Consider the following 19,077-nt stretch of genomic DNA (forward strand, 5'->3'; position numbering starts at 1 on the left):
TACACCCTGGACAAGACACCAGTCCATGTGGAAAGAAACTGGAGTACCTGGAAGAAACCCATGCAAACACAGGAGGAACATGCAAACTCCACACAGATGGTACACCAGGAATTGAACACAGGGTCCCAGTGCTGCAAGGCACCAATGCAGACCACAGTACCACCTTGTCATTCCTATGCAGTTTAAAAGCAAATTCAGGACACCACTAAATACCTTAAATCAGACAAAATGAGTCCAACGCTGATACAGGAGGGTCATTCAGTTTGGAGGTTTTCAGTCCAACTGGGCTCTTAACGATCCAAATTAGCTCATTGCTGGCTTAAATGGACCAGTCTAACAGTGTCTCCCAGCTCTTCAAAAGCTGCTGCTTTAATGAGAAACACTGAGCAGGACTGCACAGCTCTGCCTTAAATGACCTCAACAGTCTGGCTCAAGATTACACCAGTGAACTGTTATTTCTTATACACCTACAAGTTCTTTAGAAACTAGCCTTCTTTCAGCTCCCAAACTAAGACCATGGGAGACTGTGCTTTCTGTTCTGTTGTTCCAAGACTGTAGGACGATCTCCCAACCCCTATCAGGTATTTGGCAGTCAGCACTTTCAAATCCTGTCTTAAAACAGACTCTATACTTCTAATAATGGAAATAACTGTTTTAATTTTTATGGAGGGTGGCACAGTGGGTAGGACTGCAGCCTCGCAGTGCTGGGCTCTGGGTTCTATTCATGGGGGTGCTCTCTGCGTGGAGTTTGCATGTTCTCCACATATTCTGTTGGGTTTCCTCTGGGTGCTTCAGTTTCCTCTCACAGTGCAAAAACACAGAGGTAGATTAACTGGCTTCCAAGAAACCTGGCCTTCGGAGTGAGTGTGTGCATGTCTGTGTGTCTGTTCTACAACGGACTGGTGTCCCCTCCAGGGTGTACCCTGCCCTGTACCCAGAGAAGTGGTTAGAAAATGGATGGATGGAATTTTTATATACAGTCCATGTCTTTTTTGTTTGATTATGTTAAGAGCACAGGCTGCAGAGGAACAAGCACACAAGTTCTTTTCTGTGATTCTTTTACTGCACAGCACCTCGAGATGAATTATCATGAAGGGTGCCATATAATCAAAACCCTACAGTATATTATTGTTATTATTCAAAATTATTTGATTAAGTAGCTAAGCTCTGCAGTCTATGCCTGTCATAATAAACTAAGATTCATCAAGCAAATGTCACTTTAGTGATTTGAATACTTTATTTTGCGTTTCTCCAGACTTTTCCTCTCTAGAGAAGTGAAATGAATGAAAAGGTCAATATTGCAAAAACAACAAAAACCCTCATCTACTGTAGTTTTTACAGTTTTCTAAAATACCCAGTTTCTGTTATGGTGTTAATCTGCTGGAAATTACACAAATAATTATCAGGAAAATAAACTAAACCTTAAAAGCTGTCCATAAAAAGCCTCCTTTTATTTGCAAAATTAAATTTATGGTCAAAACCCCTCTGTGGCTCAGAATAATATTTCCAGTCACAGATCAGAGCCTATCTGGATATGATATTAAAAGAACGCCTTTATACAGTATATGCCAGAAACTCCTGAACTAGAATGACTGCAGGATAAGACTGGGGTGCCAAGGCGTTTCCATTGCATTCAGGTCCTTTAATTAACAGCAGCTGTCCTCTATGGGTTTTCTAGTAATTATACAATAACTGTTGTGTGTTACTGCGGTGGATTGAATGAACTGGCTTGTGCCTTTTAGCAGTGTGTGGGGTGATCATTAACATTCTGGACAGCGTGTGGTACTCTGCTGTGCTGGTTTGGCATGCTACAGTAGCTTCTTGTATAAACTGGGTGGCAGGCTCTACAGTCTTCTCGATACAGCACATGGTTTCAATATACCGTTGGAACTCTGCATTAGTTACGGCAATGAAGGTTTACTTTCTAACCCTGTCATCATCCTAGAGCACGCAAATTGCTTTCTCTCTTCTTTCTGCTGCATGGGTTGCGTTTAATTTGACCTCATTAGATACCCAAGTGGACTATGCAGCTTGTGAATGAAAGCACAGCAATATACTGTAGAATGCTGCCACAGTGTTGTATATAAATATGGCATCAAGGATGTGTGATAAACTGTACAGTGTATCGTCAAGTGCCAGTAAAACTAAGGACTTGAGGTCCTTATTGTACTTAGAGCCAAGCATCCCCAACATTATGCCAGACCTGGCCACTCAAGGTGCTGATTGATCGGAGAATCTCATCTGCCCAGTTGTTGAAAGCAACCGACTCCCGGATATAACAATCCTACAACTGTATAAAAGTGCCTCCTGTGCACTTCTACCGTAGTCCACCTGGATCGTCTGGCTGCTGTTTCATGGTTGCTTCTGAAAAAGTCCACTGGGATGAAATCCTCAATTCCCTGGAAGAGTCTGGATAATGGGCGCAGATCTTCTCCAGTCTGCAGTGTTCAAGACTGAAAAAATTCAGCTCTTCTGGCCTGTCAGAGAGGGACATTCCTTCACCTCCAGTAACGTACATGTGTGCTCTTCTGTAATACACAGAAAAATTGGCTGCCCAATGGCAAGACTTATTCGCATCACAATAAATATTTGTCCTTTATGATCCTTTAACACGCCCCCCTATGCGGAGCTGAAATTATTGTGAATGACATACAAAAAAATACTCTCCACATGAGGTCAACAGTATTTCTAAATTTATTGCAAGTCAACCAAGGAATGTCCACAATGAATAATAATACCGTGGTACAAATACTGGTATTGTGGCTCAACCAGTAAAGGTCCTTTCCCAGGGGCAAGCTGAGCACCTTGACTGAAGTCTGGGTCATGTCATAAGCCGACTGTGACCCAGACTCCCTAAGACTCAGCATGCAATTATTGAAGCACCACTGCATGGTTAGTTGGCAGGGCTCCTCAGTGCTGGCAGTCGGGCAGCGAGGTACAGTACAGTACATGCCTCTGCTTCAGTCCGCGCCATCTCCAGCACAGAGCCGTGCTGCCTCTTAAAGATATGTGGCTCAAAGGTGAGCAGGTTGGGGGAGTCTTTGTAGAATTCTCCATCCTCCATCGAGTGCGTGCCTCCCACAGAGAAAAGGGGTCTTTCCACTTCCTGCGAAGTGTTCACTTTGTGAAAACATCACTCACCTTTCAGAGATGCTTACAGATATACAGTAAAAATGTAAATAGCTCCAATTACACTATTCATGCATCCCTCTTGTTCATATACTGTATATACTGATATAGCCTAATATCTGATAGATGTTTTAAATATAAGTACAAGTTTGAGTTAAAATAGTGTTAATTCTTGGCATGATTTTATTTAAACAATTATACGTTATTATGAAGTTAACACATTATTATAAACACTTACTTTTTTGCAATGACATCTGCTATCAAGAGCTAAAAATTATGTTCCAAAAGACTGTCAACATACTGTAGCTGGGGAGAATAATACACCTGCTTGCTGTGGCGAGGGTTTTAGAAACGTCCTTTTTGACTGATTAATTCTCCAGACGCCCAAGAGAAATCCGAGAGAAAATGAACATCTGCCCACAAAGAAAAAAAGCGAAATGCTGCCCTGAATCACACACGTCAGGGGTCAAGAGAAAGTCTGTTATAATTCCGAGCTGTGAGCACCAATGACATTAGGAGGACAAACGGGAAATTCACACCAGTACATGCTTTACAGGGAGGATTTTTAAAGCGTACCACTTTATTCTCCGAGTTGAAAAGGCTTTTTTCTTGTTGTGGGTGTGTAGGGTTCAGATTAATGCTGTATAACCTCTACTTTCAAAAGGTAATATTCGTGTTACAATGGAACTGAAAGGTAAAAGGGACTTTTAGCAATGCCTCATTAAAAAGAAAAACTCAAATAAAGCTGTTTGAGCTTATAACAAGTAAAACATGCCTTAACAAGACAACAGGTATTAACCCTGATTTAAGAATTGTGTGTTACTGAATACATATATCCACAAACACGTCTATCACCTTGATTGTGGCATTATTCTTTGTTACTGTACTCTACAGTATACAGTATAACATTCATATTATGCACTGTGGATTGGCAATTACCTTCATATGTCAGGTTGGGTGACCTTTAAAGGTTTTGAGTGAGTCATCAGACAAACACCTCTTATAGTATAACTGCTGTGCAAATGCCTTACAATATTTTATCTTAAAACTGTAAAAACATGGATTTCAATTGACACGGGCATTTTCAGAGCTTTGTTTTGATCCTTATAATGGAACTGTTTGGTCAAAAAATAACAAGAACAACTAATGCAGAATAAAACAGAACGATAAAAAAATGCCCCTACTTGAAATGGTAACAGCTTGGTTATAAAATTTGTCGAAAAGACAGAAAAAAGGAAAGACAGAGAAACACGTTGTTTGCGGAAAAAAAAGTTAGTGCCCATAAACAGTTGCAAAATGAATTTCATGGGCCTATTTGTTTCAGTCATATTTAAAAAATTAAAAAATACACACTTCACTCATTTAAATGCTTGTGCTTTATATAGAAATCCTTCCATGAATATCGTCTTTAGCAGGGCTTCTATTAATGAGACTATCAGGTATTCCACCTGGGAAAGACTGCAGATTCTCCTGACATCACCTCTACAATAAGTGCATCATAATAATCACCCTAGTGCTTGTGTCTCTGTAAAACCCAAGGCTTTCTTTCAGGTACCACATATGACTCAACAGAAAGCAACAGACTTCGTTTACAAAGACAGCATGGTGGTGCAGCTTCCTCTGGGTGCTCCAACTTCCTCCCAATGTCCAAAGAATACTGGTAGGTTAAACTGACACTAGGAACATTGGCCCTGGTGTGAGAGTGTGCATGTCTGTGTCAGTATGCGTCCCCTGCAATGGACTGGCATCCCACCTAGGGTGTATCGTGCAACCTTGTGCCCGCTGCTTGCTGGAATGGGGTTAGGCACCCCCGTTTGGACCCTGGATTGATGAATGAATGGTTGTCTCATTTACAATTAAAAAAATAACCCAATGTCCCTTCTGTAATATAAATATAAAGCTGTCATTCTTTGTTTCAGGTGACTGGTGAAAGTGCAATGGACAGAGTAAGCACTGTGACCCAGTGATCCATCCATCCAGGAAAGGTATTGTCAAGTCAAGCCCTCCTGTGAGGCCTATCAAAGGCTCAATGCCACAAGCAATGCCGAACACCGCAAATGCTCTAGCAACCAACACAGGTTTTACTACCAGTAACATAGTAACATTTTCCCACAACAATGCCAGAAGCAGTATGATAGACATGATATTTTGCAGTGAATCCTAACCACGCTGTGATTGTGTGGTAAAGTGGTTCATAATTATTCACCATATGGTTGACACAGTACTATATACTGTATCAACAGCCCACTTCCTCATAGATTCACCTCTCTGGCTAATTTCTTCAATGGAGCAGTGCAGCTATTTCTTCTCCTTCATTGTATGCGTTTTATGCAGCAAACTTTGAAATGATTATTTATTCCGAGCAGCCACCAAAAAAGGGATTTCTATTTCCCTCTGACATTTCTAAAATGGTGCCGTTTAATGATGTCATCTGTCAGTGAGCTGGTGAGTCGGGCTCTGAATGTTAAACTGTTCCGACAGCCAACTAACTTCCAGCAGTGATGCGCCTGCTGAATTTTTCTCTGGGTATCATCACTCTCCGTAATTACGGCGCAGCAGGCATCCAAGCAGCTGTGAGAAGTGAAAGCACTTGGAGAAAACAAGAATGACGCTCAGCTGGCTAAGCTGGGACATGTTTAAGAACAATTTTAAGGAAACACCCCAGGCATTGGGTTCAGATTACTCCATTCATTTACCAAGTGCGTTTGAAAATGGAAAAATGTTCCCAGCCTTGGCAACGGTGGGCACACTGCCTATGCCACAGAAGATGGTTTCCTGTTCTAATTGTAAACCAAAAGCACTTTTCCTTCTCTGAGAATCTGACACCAGTGGGAAAGTAGATGTAAGTCTAGATAAAGCGCGCCCACAGCCTCAGAGCTCCCAGGCACAGTCATACGCAACCTACGTCGTGCAAAATCAAAATCTAAACGCCCCAACTGCCACACGCTTGTCGGCAGAACGCTTTCCCGTTGCCTACATGACAAATTACCGAGGAAAGCCCTGCTCCTCGATGCCAGTCTTCAAAACAAGAAAAAAAAAGCCAACTCACACTCCAGATCATTTTCCAACTCAAAAGACCAATTCAAATTTAAGCCATGTTTTCATGTAACCCATGCATCACCAGATTTTCAAAAAGCCACACAACATCCAATGTCTTTCCTTTGAAATGTTTTATAAACCTGTCGAAGCAGAGAGAGATAAAAACATTGCTAATGGCAGGACCAGGGATATCGAGCCCACAACACAGTAGGCCCTTGAATGCGGCCGTGTCACATTCGGTGATGCACAAATCGGGGTCTACTTACGAATGGAGGTTTCCCATTAACTTGGCCTAGCCTCAGCATATGGCACACATTAGTGTTTAAACACATCTGTTTATTTTGCTTTCTGGAGAAGGACTTTGCTACGTAATGTTTTTGCACTGAGTCAAACCGAATCTTGTGTTTAAGTATTTCAGAACTAGGGATTTTTCTGCCATTTGAGACCCCTAACATTTCCTTTTTCAGTCTTCTGAATTTTTACAGGTCTGTTGATACACGTAATTTCAGACATAAAATGTAACATCTTTGTTCTAGGTTGGTTGTGTTTCTGTACAAGGTCAGTGAACTCTGCTATAGCAAATAAAGCAGCAGAATTAGGTGTTTCAGGAAAAAGTGCCTCATTTATGAGCCACTTCAGGCATAATTTAAAATAATAATTGTGAGCTGATTTGCCATTCTGGCAAAACTGACATCTGGATTGCTACCTGCTGGTGGTGAGAGATATCAGAGCCTTAAAAAGTCCACTGACAATCACTGACAGGTTTGTGAATGTTAGGGTAATAGTATAGTTTTTCATCAAAGACTAATACAGAACGTACTGTACCTGTGGGACATATCGAAGAAGAAACAGAAAAAATGCAAACAAATTTCAGCGAAGTATCAGCTTAAACTTCAAATGTCACCAAAAAAACCTTAGAAAAGTCTCTGTACCAGGCATTAAATAAGACCAATCAACAGACTTATGAGACAGCAACAGATAGTAACAAGGAGTTTATGGTTGAAATACAAAATCTGTAGCTTTTATCCAATTATACAGCTCACATTATAGTTTTTCTTAAATGCACCAGATTATCATCATGTACAGTATAAAGGAATGGAAACAAGTGCATTTTCTGCAGTTGTGTATACCGTAGTATTATGAATTAGTATATCAAAGGAATACACGATCACATTAAAACTGGACTATGGGATAGTTCACAATAAGCACTTGCTCTGCAGGGCTAAAGGCAGTTATAATGGCAATGTTTGAACAAACTACCATACCACTGTGGTAGGCATTGATTAATATGGTTGATTACATAAGTGGAAAATAATGTTCTTACAAAATGTATCAACACCCAGTAAGCATATTGTCAGACAGATGCAGAGATAATACTACAACTGCCCTATTGTTCGGCAATTCATTAGACTTCAGCCACCTTCCAATGCGATGATGAAATCCTGGAAAACAATCAAATGCTGTCACAGTAATAAATTTCACCTTGATAGAACTGACTCGATCTCTGGTCTTTGAACATGTGAAGTCTGTCTCGACAAGATAAATTGTGAATGCTTTCTCCCAGTTTTGAAGTTTTTTTTTCTGTTTTTCCAAGATAAATAAAATACACATGGCAAAGACAAGAAAATTCAAGGCAAGATTCTTTAGTATTGTTATTCCTTAATCTAGCAGTTAATTATGATGATATGTTTATTATTCTACTCTTCTTCTGGCAAGCGGTAATGAAACAACTGAACACAGACCGTATATATAAGATTTTATACTCTTCCCATGAGATTCTTACCCAATACAAACAGTGCAGTAGATAAACAAGAACATTTTGTAATCAAGAAAGCTGTTTGTTAAAACAATCCAGATGAAATGGAAAATCTGGACCACACTAAATTGGGCAATATATAAACATAAAGAGTGACAAAACGCTTAGGCAAAACTATGTGAAACATGATACTCGACACTACAAATATGATGACCTAAAAAACTAAATGGGAGAAAATATGTCCGATTATCCAAGCCATTCAGAACCTAAGCATCCAGAATTTTCCTCCTGTCCATCGTGTGTTTGTACTCCCGATGAGAGAAAAGGGTGTGGCATGGCTGGAATTTAGGATGGGTTAGGTTCGGCTTTAGACACCTGTCTGAGTGGAGTATGCATGTTCTGCCTATTTTAGCTCATGTTTTTTGGTTCCCTCTCACTACCCAAAGCCTTGCAAATGAAATCAGAATGGTGACTCAATCTCATATCTTTCTGAGGGGGTAGTTCCCAGTATGACCAGTGCTGGTTATGTGACTGCTCCTGAATCAAATTGTGACTAAAACCTTGCGTGATGGTCTTCTCATATTTATGACCATTCTGATGGACAGCATACGGACCACTACCTCTGTCCAGCCAGGTGTCATCTGCTTTTACATACAGTATACAGTATATACAAACATTTTCAAGGACAAAGTACAGTAACTGCACCGCCCCTGACCAAGCAAAAGAAGAGAGAAAACTATTTCATGACAGGGTTTGGCACATCAGAAAGGTCTCGCTCCATAAATCTAAATCTCTTTTAATCATGTGTGGCTTCCTGCAGTGAACAGCCACAATGTCCAGATTGGTCAATTAGAAACTGAACTCTGTAGCTAAAGAGTGTAGATCTGTCTCACCTGGTGGGTGGTTTAATATAGTCTGTGCTTTTCTGGGTAAACTACAATAAAATAACCATCCCACTCTGCTTTTTAGAGTTTTATAGTATATTTTCTCCAAGAGTGTTTTGCATTCTATTACTGTCTCTGGGAAATGTTACTAAATTGAAAACAGAAAGCATGTTTTTACCTTCAGCTTTTATCTGGTGAGCATACAATTTCTTATGGTGTAAATCAAAGGAGAAGTAGCACCACACTCTCCAACATCACAAGAAAAATCTTAATCTGGTTGAGAAACTGAAAAACTAAAAAACAGATTATATCCTGTTGTGTCTCATACTAATAGTGCCAATAAGTACAGGAGTAAGATTCACGAATTATGTCATATTGTAGAAGATCCTATGGTGCCTATAAAGCAGTAATACTAGAGTTACTGCTGACAACCACCCTCAGTATTTTTAACAGCATAACACCTTAAACCAAAGCGTTAAGTTACCGATCTTTTAAAACAAGTGCACTGACTAGAGTCACAGAGCAAATGTTTACAAACATCGATACAACTTACACATTATGAGATATATTTAGAGAAAAATGCCTAACGTTATTTATAAGTGTGTCACATATTACACTTTTTGGTACAATTGTACGAACAAAATCTAAAAAGTAAAGAAATACTTTCCACTTTGCAAAATCTGTGTTCTTACGGTTCATGCACAAACCTTAATGAATTTTCCTTCTTAGCTGAGAACCTGTTGCTCACTAAAGCAAGCCATATTGGTAAATTTAAAAAATCATATTTCTGGATATTAAAAGCCTAAGAAAATCAACTGATATGATTATACATTAGTTTAGCAGTATAAGATAGTTTACCAGTATAATGTGTACACTTGCTTATATACCGTATCAGTACTCCTATCTATACCAGTGTAAGAAATGTCATAAAGAAAGGCAGCCATTAGTGTGTAAGTTTCAAATCTAGATTGAGGTGTGACAGCAATCTCACCAATGATATTCTATGCAGAAATATTTAATAAAATAGACCCATTTAGCTCTTCTCTTTCCAAAATAGACTTTGCTAATTTAACCAGAAGCATGGCAATGATACCAGCTTGTATTGTGGTTCAGTCAGATCAGCCCTGGGATGGGATAACTCGAAGGAAAACTAGGTTTTGGCTGCAAGTGGAGCTAGGGGACCAGTAGGTGGCGCTATTACCTATCAAATATCCAAACCAATGCCTCAGTATGACCATGGACTCCTGGGATGTCAATCCTGGTGTAACCCAGACAGTCACGTGAGATAATGTAACTGAATTAGGGAGAAGCATAGCATAGAAAAGTCACTTCTAAGCATCAACCAAGGTTTCTAACATTACAACCTCTGAGATTTTCAAGAAACACAATAAAATTACCTTCAAAGTTATTAATAATAAAAAAATCCTCAAACTTACTGTATATAGTCCTTTTCTGGACACTCCACTGAAAGTGCTTTACAGGCAATGGAGACTCCCCTCCAACATCACCAGTGTGAAGCCCCCACTTAGATGATGCGACGGCAGCCATAGTGCGCCAGTATACTCCCCACACACCAGCTCTCAGTGGGGAGGAGAGCAGAGTGATGAAGCCAGTTCAGAGATGGGGGTTATTAGGAGGCCATGACTGGTATAGGCCAGGGGGAAATTTGGCCAGGTCACCCCTACTCTTTTCCAGAAATGTCCTAGGATTTCTAATGACCACGGTTTTACGTCTCATCCAAAAGGACGGTGCCTATTTTACAGTAGTTTCCTTGTCACTATACTAGGGTACTAGGGTCCACATGGACCGCAGGGTGAACAGCCCCTACAGGTCTCACTGATGCCTCTTCCAGCAGCAGCCTTAGCTTTCCCAGGAGGTCTCCCATCCAGTTACTGGCCAGGCTCACACCTGCTGAGCTTCTGTGGGTAGCCACTGGTGAGTTGCAGGGTTATAAAGCTGCTTCTCCTCCTGTTTGCGTGGAGTTCCTCTGGATGCCCTAGTCTCCTCCCACAGTCCAAACACATGCTGGTAGGTTAACCTGCTGCTGTAAAACCGGCCCTGGCGTGAGTGTGTGTGTTTGTGTATGAGTGTGCAATGGACAGGCATCCCCTCCACAGTGTATCCTTCCTTGTGCTCAGAGTTTCCCAGGGTAGACTCCAGGTCACCATGACCCAGAATTGGATAAGCTCTGATTGAAAGTGATGTAATGCCATATGATTTTGAAGATACAACATCATATTGTCAGCAGCCATATCACCTTGCAGCTCACAGCTGGCAGCCCACTGAAGCTCTGCAGGTGTGAGCTTAGTCACACCAAGCTCCTGATGTGGGAGACCTCCTGGGAAAAACTAAGGTTGCTGCTGAAGGAGATGTTAGTGGGGCCAGTAGGAGGTGCTCACCCTGCGGTCTATGTGGGTCCTAATGCCCCAGTATAGTGACAGGGACACTATACTGTAAAAGGGCAATGTTTGGATGAGAAATAAAACCGAGGTCCTGACTCACTGTGGTCATTAAAAATCCCAGGGTGCTTCTTGAAAAGAGTAGGAGTGTTACCCCGGCACCCTGGACAAACTTTCCATTGGCCCTTACCAATCATGGCCTATTAATAATCCCCATCTCTGAACTGGCTTTATCACTCTGTTCTCGACACTGAGAGCTGGTGTGTGGGGAGCGTACTGGCGCATTATGGCGCATTAATCATCCAGGTGGGGCTGCATACTGGTGGTGGTGGAGGGGATCCCCATTACCTGTAAAGCGCTTTGAGTGGAGTGTCCAGAAAAATGCTATATAAGTGTAAGCAATTATTAATATTATTATATTGCTGTATGTTTTACAATCATGGCCCCTTCTGTTCAAATGCTGTTTTTGCTTTCTTAAGGAAGCAGTTATTCTGAGAGTGTATGAAACCCTTTTGTTTGAAATATTTAGAATAATAACAAGAAAGATAAATATTCAAGAAAAATAATTCAGACTGCTAATCCTGAAAGAAAACCCAACTTTCTTCTCATCACTACAATAAAAGAGCACAATAAAGGGAGATAAGGCTGCTAAGAGTCCAAATATTTTTTCTCCTAGGGTTTTTTGCATGCATTGACTTTTTGTACACAAGTTGATTAGCTTTGGCATAAAGAGGTTCCATAACGCCCCAAGAGATCTGGGATATTTTTGCTGCTGAAAATTCTTCTTCCTGTTTTATTTCAAGAAGTAACTCTTCCTTTCTACTGTTTTTCCATTTGAATATTGTGAGGAATGCAGCACCAGTTGCACAGTACAGTACAGTATATCCATCATTAGGATGAAAACACATCACGCACATCGATACAAATCTGTGCAGCATGGCACAAAGGAATTTATTCTCTGTGAAGCCTAAAAGCAAGATCAAGGATAGAAGAATTTAAGTACAGTGCCACAGTTCTTAGCATGCCCCCTCATGTGCTCAGAGCAAAAAAAATACTGAGTTACATTATTTTAAATATAAAAATGTGGGCATTGAATTTTAAACTGCAATATTCTAACACATCTGCAAGAGCAATAAAGCAGCTGAAATGCCATTAGTTTGTTTCGCAGGATATGGATTACTTCACTGTATGTTCACCACAATTTCCTAAGAGGTACAGTAGGTATGGTAAACTCCCAGGTTCGGGAAACTGGCTTCAAATGTACTGTGCAATTGGTCTGATTAAACTCATTTATATCTGACAGGCATTTATGGTCTCAGCATTTAACAAGTGTTAATTTCTTCCTTTCCAAATAACCACTTAATTTGCCAGTATTAATCACTCATCAGATATGTCATTACATCTGTATTCAGGAATTCACAGGATAGAGAACTGAAACAGCGAAACACGGGGCTTACTGAAATGACAGGCTAGACTGTGACACCCAGGAAAGAAGAGGGCATCCCTGCATTGCTTTTGATATAATCTTACATGATGGCCCATAAAAATGTCATCCTCAGTAGAAGACAGTGTAGAACATGTAGAAAATTACAGAGGAAAAATAAAGACACCATTTTGATTATACTGTACTATATATCCATACCAATATACTTGTGTATTCTACAGATCTATACTGTAAATACTGTACAGTATAGCAATAAAAAGATGGAACGTCTCAATTTAAATAGTCAGGAAAATACAAAATGTATTTAAAAACTTTGTATGCCAGTCTTGCCAGACATTTTCTCTTCTGTTCCCATCAAAATTGAAAATCCAATTGTGAAGATAGTGTCTCGTTTAAGGAATAGGACCTGGGCCTAACAAATTTAATGCAATCCAGATGCAGTACTATTGGAATATAATACAGAATTGAGAGCTAAATTATTTCATCCATTTTTCTGTGTTTATTATTCTAAGGGGCAGAGTTAAGTGCCCTTGTATTCCACTAAAAAAGGTCTATAGATCCATCACGTTTTTTGCCTTCTGTGAAGGTTTAGCCCTACTTATTATTAATGGGAATAAACAGTTTAACAGTACAGAAATTGTGCTGAACAGCTTGAAAGCAAATATCCAGATGCATGTTATCACTGGGCATTGCTGTTTTCAGGGCTTGCCTTTCACCAGACACAATGGACATTTTATTAGCAACAAAATAAGATGCCATAAGACCTGTAAACAATGAGTATAAAGAGCTGTTATCAATACGATCTCTATTGGATAGAGCTCCCTCTACAAATGTACTTCACTTTAATACTTTCTTAAATTGGTAATGAACTATTGAACTACTATATCTTGTAGTACAGTACAGAGTCCTTACAGTACACATACAGTACACTCTGTTACATTCATAATCATTTTATGGACCTTCTATCCATAAAATGATTATGGACTTATGTCCATGTGGATTATGGATTTTTATTTATTTTTTATTTTTTATTTTCTTGGTCATACCATGGTACTTTGCACTGCTTGCTGCTTACATTGTCCCCCTTGGGGACAAACAAAATATTCTGAATTCAACTGAATTGAATATAAGACAAGGCTTGTCTTCCATAGCCCTCGTCCTTTGCATGACCTTAAGTTATTGATCCTCATTAATGATCATGAAATTGAGCCATTCTGGGTGATTTGTCACTTATGGAACATTGGAGAACCTGGACTGTTCAGAGCACAAGTAAATGGTAATGAGAGAATTTCAATTTACTGTAGGTCCTAGAACCCCAATAAACTTGCCATTAGATTCTGGGGTTGTGCCAGTTCCAGGCTTTTTCCCATGATGACAAATGTTCCCCAGGAGAAAGGAAGGAGCACAAAACTCATTTCTGCACTGGGGTCACGAGCTGGATTTGAATCCAGAAGTACAGTATCTTTATTCCAGTGGCTGGCTGAGCTCCTAAATTACTTGTTGAAAAGCTGATTTTCTTTTATTCAGCATGCTGTAAACATGAGCACAGAAAAAGGGGCGATTTGCGTGCATAAACCAGTTTAGGATGATGATTTCCTCATCTATGATTGTGGACACAAGAAGGGGCAAACGTGGAAGAAAGGTGCTGCATTTTGTTTCAGTAACTTCATTTACTGCAAATGCCTATGTGAGCTGAGCATTATCCGTGATCGATATATGTTTGATTTTTTCAGTCATTTTAGGCTTTATAAATTGAGATCCTTACTAATACACACGCAAGTCCAAAGCAAATCCATCTGAAAACAAAAACACTGCTACTAGATTTTCCATATTAATAATTAATTCTGCAGTTACCTACAGTATTTGCTCTCATGCTTATTACAGTATAAAAGGACACACTAATGTATGGTAGTCTTCCCTGCAAAATATCCACAGATAATGTGACTGCCCCCACATAACCATGTACCGTACATGGCAGAATTGAGCTTTTCACAGACAAGACTGAAAACTGTCAGTGACATGTGTTTTATATCATGTGAAGCACTACAGCAGCTCTATTGGACAAGAGCCTTGTGCTTATTTTATAACAAAGACACACAGCCATCAGCCAACAGAATAAAAGGATTCACAACAGACCTACAGGAAGGTTAAACAGTACCAGTGACATCTGCAAGTGTTATGAAACAAATGTCTCCTACAAACCCTGAGCAATAATGATTCCTCCAAGAGAAACTCATCCAAGGCTGATGTTCACAAAAACAGCTTTATTTTATTTTTATTATAAAAAATAAACTAAATTATTAGTTAATTTATTTTTCTTTTTTTGGGTCTCAATGGCCCTCCAGACTGAAATTGGATGAGGGGAAATTCTAAGAAATGGCACACACAGGTGGCACATGGACCACATCACATTAGTGAACACAACGGAGAAAAATGAAATGTCATTCTGCAGCTGCCTGCTTTATCACAGTGGCAGTGGGGCCTGGATATTAATTGATGTGAAGTGGACAGTTTATTTCCTCAAGAAGCAAATAAACATCAACAGAAAGGAAACATCTAGCTTTGATCCTTGTCTGTAGCTAATGTAAACAACAACAATTTTAGCAATTACTATACCCTCCAAAACCAGGCAATGATTACACATGGGTACAGTAGTTTAACACAAAATACATAATTGATTCAATTTACTGTAGGTATATAACATAAATGCATTTACATGAATGTCGTAGTATTGAATACTCAAATGGAACTTAAACAATTTTCCTGTTATGTATGTTATACAGTATATACAGTATACACTGTATAATCTTGTAGTAACTTATATATAGTGTTAAATAAGATATGTTTGATTTTACAGTGTAAGGATCAGTTCATCTGGACACAGAGCAGTCTTGGTGTACAAATGATTTAGAGGAATGAAAGCAATTAGAAAAATCATTTTCAAGTGTTGCCTATAATGCATTGTCTTTGCGCTACAAGAAGGTTTTGCCATTTTCAAAAGCAAAGCTCTATCTTTGTAATTCACAGCCGAACGCTCACCTGGTTTCCACCAACGAAATAAAATTGAATCATGATCCCAACCTCAGCAGAAGACTTCTAAGAAAAGTTTTTCCACCTCTGCAAACACCAGCCCGGTTAGTGTTATCTTCATCCATCATTTTCCTTTTCCTTGATGGAACACGGGCTGAATTGTGTTAAACCCCTATTTTTTCTGATCTAATGCTAAAATCTTTTCCTTCTGTCTTTTGGTGCAACGTGTCCATTTCTTCACTCCTGATACCTCACCCACACATGCAGTGTTTTTCTAAGCATCCTTTGTTGCCCTCTGATGTATAACCAGAGTGCTATTTAAATCTGTGATATACTTTTTTTTCCTTAAGGCACGTTTTTATCATTATTTCAGGATTGCACTTAGCACAATATATATTTATTTATTTTCCTCTGGGTGTAACCTTCTGTTATTTCTTCTTCTTTTTCTCGAAACATTTGGCGCTATCATGTAAAAAGCCTTTAAAATAGTGATACATTAGCATCTCTCGAGAATTGAAAATGAAAAACAAACACAGACTGATGATTGAATTCCTCTGGTCTCTCCCTTGAAATAAACACAGCGTATTTTCAGTTCTGACGTACAGTAGGCTATCCCATACTGGGAGAAAAAAATCGACATGCTGTAACCAGTAAACGCGTACCGATGTTCACCGCACTGTTATTTTCTCCTGAACTGAGGTAATTCATTTCGTAAACCAGCAATTAAACGGATCTCCTACTGCATGGCCCCAAAGCGCCAGCCAGTAAAAAGACCGCTTATAGTACAGGAACCTCGTATTCACGTTGATACATTAGAGGGAGACTGTACATACTGTATACAGTTAGTTACAGTAGCAAACGCTTGAAAATGTACGCAATGGAAAACAATTACGGCAAGCAAACTTGGCGCAACTGTTGGCCGCAGCTGCAGTAGCGGGCGCGACTTACCGCTGGCGTTCTTGCCACAGATCAGGTGCTGATACGGCTGCAGGAGCCCCCAGATCTCCGAGTCGTTGTTGACAGCTTGCTCCAGGGAGTCCACAGTCAACTTCGGGACCCCGTTCTCCTTCTCGACGTGGGCGCTGTGCGCCACTCGGGTGTAAACCTCTCGGAACAGGCTCTCCGTGCAGGCGGCCAGGTAGATGGCCGCATGCTCGTGGATCCTCACGGCCACCCGGCTGTCCACCATCCACCTGAAAAACTTCCCGACCGAGAAGATCAGCCCGCACCGGGCCGACTTGCCCCGGCTGAACTTGTCGCCCGTGCTCATGTTGTAGAGCGACAGGGCGCTGAGCGCCGCCGTGATGCAGTTGACCGACAGGGTCCAGGACAGCACTACCTTGATGGCGCTTTGGATTTCGTACTTGGTGCATTTGGCGTAGCGCAAGCTGAGCCGCTGGGCTTCCTTGGCGATCCTCACAAGTGCCCTGCTCACCAAGGAGGACAGTTTCGCCAGAATCTCCTTCGACAGCTGCCCCGCGTTCACCTCTTCCTCCTTCTTCAGGGCATTTTCCACCTCCACGATGCTCCAGGGTACATCCTCCAGTTCGGGCAACTTAGCACACTGGCCGGAGCACTCCAGGATCTCGGTGTCTTCAGCCAGGACGGTGTTGACAGTATCTAAGCTGTTGTGGCGACTGTGCATGGAGTCGGTTAGATGCCAACAGTTTCCTCCATGTGCATAAGGTAGGTGCGTGTCTGAGCAGCACAAGGACAAGCTGGACGACCTGAAGGAGTCCGCAGCTCCACCATAACCTGAATCAAGGGTTAAATCCTCCAGGGTCCTCACAACTGTGTTACCCCTTCTGGCCATAACTGCGCCTCATGCTGCACGCGTGCCTTCTAAAATAAATGGCTCTAAACCTTCCCACCACCTCCCCAAGTGAGAGCCGCTTTCTGCTCACTTGTCCACGGCGTAAAGAGAACAGGACTCCGCTTTGGTACCGGAAAGTGCAGTTACCTGCTCTGGTGGAAAGGTAGGGTATGCACTGCAGTTGTTTTTTGTTTTCTTGTTGCTCTGGTCGGAAAAAATATGGCATCAACTGTTTCCTCACTCCCAACTTCGTGCGCCTCAGCTGCGCTCGCACTGAGCACTAAACTGCATCACCACACACTGCAAAGCGACTTACACAGGCGGGAAGGAGGGACCATGCAAATATTAACTCCCCGGGCAACCAATAAGACGGTGGGATAAGCCTGGAATGGCACAAGTAAGATGACAGCTCCAGGTTTTGAATCCAGACTGCGCTTAACTGTTGCAGACCTTGATGTATGTACAGTATGAACCTTCCCGATGTTTATCAGCGGTGTGCTTAAGGCAGCAGCAGGGGTGTGGCTTTTAGTATGACTCACTGAAAATGTCTGCCTTTTTGCACTCTTGATTATTTTTCTATATGGGCACTGCAGTGCAAAAGTCTTAGACATTTTAGACACCATTCAGGATTTACAAAACATGCACGTCCTGATCTTCAGCGATTTCCCTAAAGCCTCCGCTAGTGTTTGCTACAAACATGACAACTGGTCTAAGTGATGCAGCTGAGTCTGGTGTTAAAGGAAGCCCTTTCAGTTCGCAAATTTTAATTCACATTGACCAGAATCTTCAGAAGCGAGGTCACAACTACTCACTACAAGGTAAACTATACGTGAGCGGTCTCTATGAAGTGCTGTAGCAGCTAATCCATCACACGTGCCAATAATATCTAATTGGTCTGCTGTCAGGTGTTCCTGGTGGTTAACAACATATATTCCACTCTACGTCTCCGTGAAGCTAAAGGGCTCCTTTTTGTACGGCAAAATACAAATCTGTATAAGGACTGACTGTTATCTTAAAATATAAATGGCTAAAATTTCCGCAGAAGATCATTACGTTTCTTTCTGTATAAAGAAGGACAAAAACATTGAAGAAAGTAGAACAATGCAAAAATGTCTTCCACTTTCACACAGCAGTAAACGTACTGTATGTACAGTATTGCAGAATAACAGCACCCAGCGACTGATAGAATACTGATAGATTTACCCTAGAATTCAATGCAAGAATTTAATCTTGCATTGAATCGAATGTTATACGGTAAATACAGTACCACTGTTTTACATAATGACAGTTTAATTTTTCATGTTATCATTAATAATAATTAGCTGTCTGGTGACTTCTGTTAAGAACATCATCAATAAAAACGGTGTTGGTGTGACAGGAAACTGTGCTTGCAGAAAATGTCCATTGCATCAGTAAATCCTTTTCATTTGTTCCACCATGATTACCCATTTATTTATCTCACATTAAAAAAAACACGTAATCCATCCACCCATATTCTAACTGCTTCTTCCAATTCAGGGTCGTGGGGGTGCCGGAGCCTATCCCACAAAGCAACAGGTGCAAGGCAGGGTACACCCTGGACA

At 40.8% G+C, this 19,077-nt stretch overlaps 1 protein-coding gene across 2 annotated transcripts in view; it reads right to left on the bottom strand.

The window, feature by feature from the left end:
- LOC148655326 (ankyrin repeat- and BTB/POZ domain-containing protein 3-A) overlaps nt 1–17,884 on the bottom strand; it is a 176,166-nt gene extending 158,282 nt beyond the window's left edge. The window contains exon 1 of one of the 2 annotated variants that reach the window (XM_088645841.1): nt 16,630–17,884. In XM_088645841.1, coding sequence (XP_088501967.1) covers nt 16,630–17,494 — 865 coding nt within the window. In that variant the 5' untranslated portion in view covers nt 17,495–17,884. The remainder of the gene's footprint in view (nt 1–16,629) is intronic. The other variant, XM_088645840.1, reaches the window with a different exon arrangement.
- Between the last annotated feature and the right edge of the window lie 1,193 nt (nt 17,885–19,077).

This window comes from Lepisosteus platostomus, chromosome 9, assembly GCF_059453375.1.
Source record: "Lepisosteus platostomus isolate fLepPlt1 chromosome 9, fLepPlt1.hap1, whole genome shotgun sequence".
NCBI classification, from domain to species: Eukaryota; Metazoa; Chordata; class Actinopteri; order Semionotiformes; family Lepisosteidae; genus Lepisosteus; species Lepisosteus platostomus.